Below are 11,169 nucleotides of genomic sequence, written 5' to 3'. Positions count from 1 at the left end.
TGTTCAACAGCTGTATTCTTGGTCGTTTCTGGTATATACTAGATAAGGGTTGGGGGTTTTCGGCCATTGAGAGCTCAGAAGGGAGTTGTTTGGATCGGTATGAAGAGTTGTTTTTGCCTACTAGCATAAGACTTCGACCATTTCTACCGTTCGGCATCATCAAATAGGCATAATTACATCTCGAGGGTTCAGTTGTTGAGGTTCTCTGTTTGTTGCCCATCCGACTAAGGATGGTAGGCAGTGCTTCCTGGTAAACGTGTGCCCTGCAAGCGAAAGAGCTCCCTCCGAAATAAACTTACGAGCATTGGGTCGCAGTCACTTACCATTGAGCGAGGTACGCCGTGGAGACTATTTCTTGGGCGAAGAACTACGATTCCTTAAGCTCTAATGAAATTCGGGGTGAGTGTCACATCCCACCCACCCAATGGTATGGATCAATCCTGGGTGGGATCTAAAACTATAACATCTAATAATAATAAATACAACACAATACAATTCCATAATCAAAAGCAAGAATTAAACACTTCACAATTGTCTTCTAGAACCGCCTACAATACATACTGATTTTTGGACTAGGAATATCGGAAATTTCACACCACCTTATGCATTCCTTGGAATCGGCATATAGCCTTACCGTCCATATGAAATGCGGTGATGTGCAATTGATGGTCCTCCGGTGTGCCATGAAACTACCTTGAAAATCCAGTTTATAGGATCAGTTCCGTCGAATCGTGGAAAGTCTAGCTTCACTGATCGTGCTTGGATTGGATTGGCAGAGAGTGATGTGGGAAGAAGACCCACTAATCCCTCAACTCGCTCACTGGATTTTGAAGTGGGTGACGTTGTCCTCGCCGATTGATCAAATCTTCATTCATGGTCATTAACTGGGTTATTATCTCAGTAATGGTTGTTTTCTATCCTGCTGAATCCTTCTGCAAAGCTTCCATGACTGTGCTATGTTCCAAGAATAAAGTAGTGAATGCCTTCTGTGAGGATTTTGACGGTCTCGTCCAACTGAAGGAGTGAAGTGTTCCGGACGATTATCACGCAAGGAGCTGGACCCCATCCCCACCCCTTAAACCCTTAGCACCGTTTGTTGCTAGATCTAAACTGGGCTTAAAAAAAAGGGATGGGAAAGATATTTTTCATCAAATCTCAAATTGTGGCTTGTGTGATTATTTTTTTTTTCCCGGTAAAGTGGCTTGTTTGATTTATGGAATGGGGAAGTAAACAAACAAACTTTCTTTCATTTGGTGAGATAGCATCTCAATTTTTCGTTTTCAAAACTTTTACAAAATAGATGGACTTTAGTGAAAAATATAAAATAAATCAAAACTATAACTGACTTTAAAATTTTTTTTCAAAAAATCATGTCATTTTTTTTTTCCGTTACGGTCGTACATGTCTATTTTTTTCACCCATATGTTTTTTTTTCCAATCCATCTTTACAACTAAGCTGCGCTTTAAGAGAAGGATATTGTAACAGTAAGAAAAGGTTTTTTTTTTTTTTTTGTCAAAAGGTCAAACATTTCATTCATAATTGAAATAAAACATAGACACAAACACCGAACAAAAGTAAAATAACAAGAACTAAGGGATGGGTGAGCCCGATAAACCCTCAGAATACTGGGTGTGACAACCATAGAGCCAGAAAAACATAATGGGTATGATAAACATAACCATCACTACCGTCTGCGGAGCCACACCGCAAAGGCGGACCCCGTAGATATAACCACGCCACAAGGGCTTACCTACCAAACGCCTCAAAGGCTAAACCTGAGCACGCCACAAGGGCTTACAAAACATATGCGCCACATACCACACGCCTCATAGGCAAAGATAAAAAACACCGTAAGAGGAGGCTAAAGGGTTAAAAAGTCATCTCTTCGATGAGGATTGAGGATTGAGGATTGAGGAATGAGGAATTGAATTGAATTGAATTGAATTGGAAACTTGGAGAGGTTGCAGACGAGCGAGTCGTGGTGATTCTGCGCGATGCCAGGTCCCCTCGTCGAAGATGAGGAACAGATAACCTCCGTGAAGGAGCAGCGTAAACTTGAGGTTTTGGAAGATTCTAGTACTGTAGCACTTGTTAATTTGTCTTCTAATGCTTTGCCCTTTCTTAATCGATTCTTTATTACTCTCTTTACCGTTTGACAGGACGAAGAGCCCGTAGTTGAGGATGTTAAGGACGAAGGCGACGAAGATTACGACGAGGATGACGACGAAGCCGAAGCCGAAGCCGAAGCCGAAGGTTCTTTCCTTTCTCACTCCTCACCAGTTCTATCACGCCTTCCTCAATAACACTAATCGTTTCTACGTCTTCTACCTCTACAATATCACTTAGACTGATCCAGTTTATTTTTCCTAGGGTTTCTCGAATGTTTCCCTATTAGTGTTCTCACTTTTGGTTGACGAAACCTTTCTATATGAACTCAAACTCTGTTTTGCGTATGAGTGTCTATCTACCTTTGATGCCTGTGGGATCTAATTCCCGATTATCGAACCTGATAAGTCTTCCGACCGTTCGCTTAACGGAGCGTGTACAATTTTCTTTTTCCTTTTTTGTGCTAACTTATATGAATGATTTGAGCGTAGAGTTTGATGATTAGTTGACATACTTAGAATGCTGGGAGCTGCTTACGTATTTGAGATCTTTGGTCCGAATAATGAGGCATCCTATGGTTGTGAATCCTACTTACTCCTGTAAGGCTGTAATTCCTGTGCTTTAGCCTAATAGTGCTCTGACCGGTATTCACGTTTTGGCTCTCTCCATATTGTGTCAAATTTTGAGTAGGAATTTCCTAAACTTGGATTCTGTATGTTGTGTTATCTTTGTGGTGACCGACTGACTTAAGATTCTCCACTGATGATGCAGTCATCCTAGTCAAGTTCTTTGTTTGTTTTCTCATCTGAATCGTTATCTATATCTTTATTTTGAAACAAAATTGGAGAACATTTTTTGAGTATCTTGGAACTTTTTCTCTCATGCAGTCTTTTGGATTGTGGTTTACCTCTCAGTTTGCTGCTGAAGCCGTTTGTGCCACCTTACAATATTTTCCTGGAAAAACAAAAAGTTTTCTTTAGTTTAGTTGTATATTTTCCCGCCATTTCTCGCTTTTTAGTTGGTCTTGATGTCAAGAGCTCTTGGGAATGGTTGGATGAGGAGAACAATCCAATCATTATGGGGTTGGAGTCCTTCACGGGTACAAAGGGTATCTGTGGTCAAGACATACCACTTGTTGTATTTCAATAAAATGAGTATGTTTTTCCCTTTCCTAATGTGCAATTTGTGATTCTCAATACCTATTCCCTTCGGGTTTGGCATAGGCAGCCATGGTTATAAATATTTTAGATTGCATAGCTGGAATGAGGACATCTATTGGGGAGCTCCAAGATGGAAAATGCACAGGAAAACTAAAACAAGGGTATGGAGATCGCATTATCAGCAGAAAATTTCAGTTGGTCAGCCACCATAAAGATAGCACAACTTGAAGAATCCAATTTAAAGGAAATTCACACTATAAGTTTGATATATTATGGAGAGAACCAAAGCATGAATGGCAGTTATGAGGCTGTGGGGACACGTTGGCTTTATTCTAGTAGCTGTACCATTCCCAGTGGCCATTTCACTGCATAATCATTCTTTCATTAGAATCACCTAAGAGGTATACTCAAGTGGCTGCTCATGCAAAGATTTCTTTTGAATGGAAGCCAACAGAGACTAATGACTAGGCCATACTAGGTACTGTCCCCCCCCCCCCCAAAAAAAAAAAAAAAAAAAAAAAAAAAAAAAAAAAAGAGAAAAGAAAGGGAAAGAGAGAGGGAGAGAGAGAGAGAGAAAGAATTATAGTTGTGGCTGTTGGTCATCTCCACGGTTGTTGTCAAAGCTTATTGTGTTTTTCTAATCTAATTTCTAATTAAAAAATGTAATGGAAAAAACCAACTTTTCGTCTGTTTTCAAGCTTAAACTCTACAATATTTGCTTTATACTTGAGTCTGCCTAGATCCTAAATCCATAGCTTATCAACCTCTTTCCAGTGAAAATCTGTGAACAAGTAGACTCCAATGTACTCTATACATGTCATGTTACAGCATGATGATATATCATAATCATATTCTGTCCACCCTGCAAGAAAACATTTTCCTGTGAAAGTTATTGTGGGTTTGAGTTCGAATGATGTGTGAGGTAGTCTTTGAAATTATCTAACCTTCCAAGTCACCATTCTGTGATCTTATTTTTCTTTTTCTTTCCCTTTCCATATAGGTTTCAACTTGTAAATATTTTGTTCCTGGCCTTATTTAAAAGGAAGTCTTACTTATTGCCCATGAAATTGTATCAATAGGTGAACAGGATGCAGTGACAAATGAGAGCTCAAAGCAGAGCAGAAGTGAGAAAAAGAGTCGCAAGGCAATGCTAAAGCTGGGGATGAAACTTGTTATGGGTGTTAGTAGGATTACGATTAAGAGGACCAAAAATGTAAGTCTTGGTTGATTTTCCAGTCTGCAATCTTCCTAGTTTTAAAGATGGATGTCTTTCTAGAATTTTGATAAAGAATTTTTATTAATGTTAACTATTTTTTTGGGGTGGGGGTTGATTGGGGAATGGTGTTGCTCTGAAACCTTCAGATATTGTTTGTGATCTCCGAACCTGATGTATTCAAGAGCCCAAATTCTGAAACATATGTCATATTTGGGGAGGCAAAGATTGAGGATTTTAGCTCTCAGCTGCAGACACAGGCTGCCCAACAGTTCAGGATGCCTGATATGGGGTCGGTAATGGCAAAACCCGACTCTGCTGCAGCTGATGCTGCACAAGCTGATGAAGAAGAGGAGGAGATTGACGAAACAGGGGTGGAGCCCCGTGATATTGACTTGGTGATGACACAGGCGGGGGTGTCAAGGGCCAAGGCTGTAAAGGCTTTGAAGACCCACACTGGAGACATAGTGAGTGCTATTATGGAGCTCACCACATAGGTAGGTTGCAGTTCATGTCATGATATTTTGCTCTATTGATGGGTTTTGTGAACCTATGAAAGTACCAGTCAACATTGCTGTCAGATCATTAATTTGATGAAGTTGGTAAATCATTAGCTTTCTATAAGATTTTGAGCAAGTTATCAGTAGAGTGGTAGCGTTTCAATAATTTCCCCCCTCCATATATGTTTTGTTTTTGTTTTCAAGACAAGTTGTTCTCTTTTTTTCTTTTGGTAGAAGTCGTTCTCTTTTTTTGAGCGACCAAAGAAATTCTTTTGATGAATGTGATGTTAGGGACAGGGACATGCATGATAGAAGCAGCCACTAGGCATATAGAGTAAATAAACTCTCCCAACAATTCAGTTTGCAGCGTTACCTTAGATTTCTGATATCTTTTATATGCTTGGTATTCATATGATTTGTCAAGGGGAAGTTCACAGTGACGGTTTGGTTAATGCGTGAGAAGGCATGGACCATTAGATATCTTAAATTGGGACTTGGTTCCTAATCGTTTTGAAGCGTTGTCGAATGCTTTACGTGTAGAATGTCTTAAGAGGAGAAAAAAGAAAGGTAAAATTTCGTTGACACGATACATCTCAAAATGTCTCTTAAAATGATACAATGATACATTCTATTAGCAGATTATGTTATGCTTGTTTGGTTACTTGAGTATGGAAATTTCAAATCTATGGAGTCATGGTGCATAAAATTAATTGTTTGGTTAACCTAAATATGTGGTTTGAAGAGTTCCATTAAGGTGATTTTGTGAATGTGCAAACATTTAATACTTTTATGGTAGGGGTGAAATTTTTGAATTTCACCAAAGATTTCACCTCATACACATAAATCTACAGATTTATGTTTTTAGGGTAAAAAGGTAAAACTTTAGATTTCATGAATCCAAGGATTCACACAACCAATAGGGTATAAATTTTTTATTTATGAATTCAGAGATTTGAAATTTCTAGATTCATGTAACTAAATAGGTCCTTAAATCATGGTCATAGTTATCATTTTTAGATTTGACAATTATTCAGAATAATTCGATCAACCAATTTTATGGTTTAGTCAATAAAGTAGTCAAAACAGAGTACAAATTACAAACAATTCAGATTCGAATTTGAGAATTGTTTGCTAAAAGAAAATTCGGGTAAGAAATTCGAATGTTTAAGTTAACTAAATATTAAAGAAATTTAAAGTAGGAGTATAATCCGTAGAGACAATAGAGATTAGAGAAGCGAATATCTTTGGGATTTTATGTGTGGTTGAAGAAACTAAATTTAAGAAAAATTAATTATAGAAGTAGTGTTGCCAAATGTGAGTAATGTATTGAAGAACTGCGAAGAAATTGTTCTTTTCTAATGACACTACCCTTATGAACTCTACCAACCTCTCAATCACAAGCATAGCAATAAAATAGCCACGCATGCAAAGAAACGGTATGATTCAGTTATAGAAAATGAGAAATAGTAGTAGGTTAGTAGCACATGGAAGATGTCTTTAAGATAATGGAAGAACATATCGCCGAAAATCGGTGATATTTTGCCGAATTTTGATATCGCTCCCCGGCGAACCGAAACCATGGGGGCGAAACAAACTTTTCCACAAGTCGCCAGAAAGTCGCCGATTTTCTGGCGAACCAGCAAAAATCAGCCAAAATTTCTGCAATCTAGCTCGTCACTGTCAACCCTTGATGTTTTCAGCGATGGTTTTCAGGTTCAGCCGTAACAGAAGCCTAACTGCCTAACCCTCTTTGTGTGAAAAAAAAAAAAAAAAAAAAAAAAAAAAAAAGAAGAAGAAGGAAAAAGGAAACAAAGACGTCATCTTCAACCTTCGATCTTCTTCAACCTGAAACACAGAACAAGTAAATGTAAAGAAAAAGAAACGCATAGACCAAAGTAATTACTAAAAGGAGCTTTGTGATGTGGGTTCTGGTGGATTAAAGCACAGATGACAAACCAAAGTATTTCAGCCAGTTCAGCGAACAAAGGATTTCCGCCAGAGGAGGGTTTTTAATTGAAGACCAGGGAAAATGAGAAGCAGAGTTTGAACTTCAAATTTTATCTAATTTTGGGTGAACTTTCAGCGATATTCCGGCAATATCCTGCCAACTTTCATTACCTGCTTAAGATGGTTTTTATTTAAAAAAAAAAGAAGACTAGACGTGATTGTGCAGCATCTCCTCGATGTTGTTTTGCTCATGTCAACGAGATCATAATTGGAAGCTCACATTTCCTCATCTTCAACCTCAACATGGAGTGCATGCAGGAAAGTCATTTCTTGACATTATTGTTAGATTTTTATTAAAATTTATTTTAAATTAAGATTCAAAATAAGTTTTTGTATCACTCTTATTTTAATTATTTTGTTTGTGTGTAAGACCCATAAGTGAAAGATGGTAATGAGAAACCCTTGGGTAAATGAGACACTTCATGATCTTGATTATGAGGCTCTTCATGACATTGTTCATGAAGTGTGAAGTGGTTATGAATATCAATTGCAATTGATTTGTGAATCTTAAAGGCCTTGATCATAGTGATGATGTGGACATACTTGTAGACTGGAATTTACTCAAATTCTAGCCATTGACCTTAAATTTTTATTGTACATTCATGATCATTCATGGCCATTACCATGAGTGGGGTTAAGATTATTGAATGGGTTAAATCCAATTCATGCAAAAAAGGAGAATATGAGATTTAATTCTCCATTTACTGGGAATGTTAGGTCAAGGTGGTTTATTCTCATTAGTGAAGAAATGACAAGTCCATTGATTCTCTATGAGTAGGGAATTGATTTTCCCCTTTATGAGAAGGTGAGTCATTATAATTCAATGATCTAATCCATTACCTTGAGAATTTCAAGTGGTACATAGCACTCGCCTTAAGGGCGAAACACGCCACAAGGGCGGATACAGAACACGCCCATGGGTGAAGACAGAACAAGCTACAAAGGCTTACAAACCACACGCCACAAGGGCGGATACAAGACACGCCTCATAGGCGAAAACAGAACACACCACAAGGGCACCAACTCAGCTGTTGAAGCGAAAATAGCCGGATCTTGTTTCTGAACTCCCATCTCGAAACTGCAAACATGGAACCACCACCAGTAGTAGACGAAAAAAACCAGAAAAAAGGACCAAAGCTCGTAGCAACCAACGTCTCTCTCTCTTTTTTTTTTTTTTTTAATATAACCGAAATCTGCAAACAGTGAAACAGATACAAAAAAACACAAAAGAGAGATGGAAAAAATGCAGAGACAAAAACAGAGGAGTTTTGAGGACGATGCAGAGGAAAACGCAAAAAGTGAAAGGAGAGAAAGATAGAGGTGGAGAAAGGCTGATAGCCTCAGGCAAAGAGAGGCAGAAAGAAAAAGAGAGAGAGGCGGAGAGCCTAAGATCGAAACCTGGACGGAGTGAGGTGGAGAGAGAGGCGGAGAGAGGGGCTAAGATCGGAGAGATAAAGGGAAAAGCGGAGATCTGTAACCCGGACGGAGAGAGGTGGAGATAGAGCTCTCCGCCTCCTGAAGCAGCGCTAGGTTTTGGGCTTTTTCGCTTTAGGTAGAGAGAAGCAAAGGAGAGAGAAGAAGCGGCGAGGATCTTGCTCTTGATTGACCCTTTTGAACCCCTTCCTTCTATATGGTATGAAATAGATACACTCCTCACACTTGCATTATTTGTTTTTTATTAATTTACAAAGTTTTTTTATTCCTTTGAGTTGTTTTAGTGTTGTGTTGTAGCTTTGGCTCCTTGAATGGACTAGAAGAACTATTTCATCTTCTAGTTGGAAGTGGTGGTGCGAAGAACTCTTGGTAGTAAGGTGCATCAATTACCTTAAAGACAACATTCAAGGTGTGACTCAACCTCGTTCGTTGATGGTTCTTTCAATTGCAAAATCAAATTTTTCGAATTAGCTAAGGATCTTCATTTTTCAATTGTATTGCAATTTTATTATTGTGTTTTTAGAATTTGTAATACAATTACCCAACAATTATAGCTCTTGAATTGGAAATTCAAGCCTTCTATGCCATGAAGCCTTACAGCAACTCACTACCCCTGGCTTCTCTTGATCATTACTTCCCCTCGCAAAACAAAACAAAACGATGAAAGCAGTTCTTAACTTCTACTAGGTAACCACAATCCTTCTGCTTCCTTCCCACCCCTCTTTTGACACAAAAGGTTATACTTAAAGAAAAATCATCTATTGAACTGAGCCTTGACGATATATAAATTGAGATAGAGTATGTAGTGATCTAACTTGGACTAAACTGTTCTCTCGTATTGGAGAATGCTCTTTTGATAGTGAGTTTGCAACAAAATTCGCGATTTATTAGGAAAATAAATAAAAACACTTTTTACATATCATCACTATAATGGTGGTGAAACTCTGGATTCTCTATTATAGTGGTTTTAAATTACATAGCATTCATTTGTTAAATTACAAGTTACCTACTGTTAGGCTTTTAACTTAGATTTTGTTAAGTGAGCTATGAAATGACTATCATGGCCTCTGGGTTCTAAAATGATATAACCACTCCCATATAATATCCTCCCATACCCAATCCTTCGGTGGGTGAAGGAATCTTCTACCAATGCCTTGTCTAGGATTTTGGGTGGGTGATTTCTAGCAAGGGAAGGTGAGGGCAGTGGTTGTTGGTAGGGAAAAGGGGTGAGTTGTTTTCTGGTGGCAATGGTGGATGGAATCCCTTCGCCCACCTAAGGATTGGGTATGGTAAGATATCAATGGTGGTAGTTATTTTATTTTACAACCTAGAGGACATTATTATCATTTCCCACCTCATCTAATAGATGCATAGAATTTAGGTTAAAAGCATGATAGTGGGTAATTTATAATTTAACGAGTGGGTGCCTTGCCAAGCCAAAAAAAACTTTCATTAATGAAAGTATAAAGTAATTATTGAGAAGTACGGAAATATAGTGGTCTTTCTTAGTGGAATCCTGGAGTGGAATTCAAGAAGATAATGGAAGATAAGTAACAGTTGATCCCCATTCTGTTGAAGATCCTTAGTCTCTCTGTGATCTTGAAGATTTTCCAGAAGATTCTGATTGAGCTAGGCTTAAGATGTATAGATTCTGTAGCTGGAAAAAAAATATTTTGATTGATGCTACGGACATTTGATGATACGGATATAAAACATTGAATTATATTTCATGATCATATGGTCATAAGCATAAATATTCTCACTTTGGACAATAATAAAAAACATTGAATTATATTTCATGATCCTATAGTCATAAGCATAAATATTCACACTTTAGACAATAAAAACTTTCTTTCAGAGCATGAATCAGTTTGAGCATAGATCATTTTTTTCCAACTAAATGAAATGAGTTCTTTGGAATCGTGTTAAAACCGTTTTTTTGCCCTAATTTCATACCGAAACCACACAATATCATTTTTGCAAATACCAAAACCATACCGTTTAAATTCAATATAATATAATTTCAATTTACAATACCATACAAAATTACCACACCATTACTTGGGGCAAGGCATGATGATTATGATTAAGGAGATCATTACCAGTGGATATCATATTTTCTTTTCGACATTACCAAATTCTATTTTGGGTAAAGAATGACGTTTCTGCCAACGCAGAGCTGTTCTAGTGGTTGAAAGTTAAAGCCAACACCTCTTAGTGAAGAAGTTGTGGGTTCGACTCAGGCATATTAATATCACATCCCCCGGTTTAATAAAGCCCCTTTGTACCCAAAAAAGAATGACTTCACTGATTTCGATCTTCGGTTAAATAATACTCTCCATTCCTTCGATTTGAGTGATAGTTTACACAAGACTGTTGGAACAGCCTCATATTATCACCGTGCCTGTTCCTCAGGCAATAACACCATCAACACATCTATGTTAATGGATTTTTGACATGTCCCTCCTCCCATTTGAATCATTCTACTTGATGGTCAAAGAATCCTGGCTATTGGGTAGCCTACTGCTTGATGGTTGCATTCTTATACAAATACAAAAAGTGGCAAAATGCCCCAACGTTGCTTGCTCATCAAACCTAAGACTTGCATGATTCTTATCAAATCGTTATGGAAATAAAAATCCCAAAAGAAACTAAAATTAGAACTTTCCAGACCTCGAACATATGTTGTGTCCCAAAACATTCGACCCAAAAAAAAAAAAAAAAAAAAAACAACGAAGGCCAAAAGCA

At 37.8% G+C, this 11,169-nt stretch overlaps 1 protein-coding gene across 2 annotated transcripts; it reads left to right on the top strand.

Moving 5' to 3' along the window:
• Positions 1-1,804: 1,804 nt before the first annotated feature.
• LOC149013981 (nascent polypeptide-associated complex subunit alpha-like protein 4) lies at positions 1,805-5,620 on the top strand. 2 transcript variants are annotated; one of them, XM_089160042.1, is made up of 4 exons: positions 1,805-2,061; positions 2,161-2,248; positions 4,347-4,480; positions 4,630-5,620. In XM_089160042.1, the coding sequence occupies exons 1-4, from the start codon at positions 1,996-1,998 to the stop codon at positions 4,975-4,977; spliced, it is 636 nt and encodes a 211-aa protein (XP_089016168.1). In that variant the 5' UTR covers positions 1,805-1,995; the 3' UTR covers positions 4,978-5,620. The 2 variants fall into 2 exon arrangements, with proteins under 2 accessions (XP_089016168.1, XP_089016167.1); XM_089160041.1 differs by having other exon boundaries at positions 1,808-2,061; positions 2,161-2,254; positions 4,630-5,618.
• Positions 5,621-11,169: the final 5,549 nt, after the last annotated feature.

This window comes from Hakea prostrata, chromosome 6 (assembly GCF_041222555.1).
Source record: "Hakea prostrata isolate BN-2017 chromosome 6, UWA_Hpros_2, whole genome shotgun sequence".
NCBI lineage: Eukaryota > Viridiplantae > Streptophyta > Magnoliopsida > Proteales > Proteaceae > Hakea > Hakea prostrata.
This window is presented reverse-complemented; position numbering and strand designations above follow the sequence as displayed.

Bases quoted from the DNA above. Each gene is read 5' to 3' on its own strand.
- LOC149013981 (XM_089160041.1), top strand. From the start codon at position 1,996: ATGCCAGGTCCCCTCGTCGAAGATGAGGAACAGATAACCTCCGTGAAG. The intron at 2,255-4,346 runs GTTCTTTCCTTT...TTGTATCAATAG, and splicing joins AGCCGAAGCCGAAGCCGAAG to GTGAACAGGATGCAGTGACA. The intron at 4,481-4,629 runs GTAAGTCTTGGT...TGAAACCTTCAG, and splicing joins CGATTAAGAGGACCAAAAAT to ATATTGTTTGTGATCTCCGA.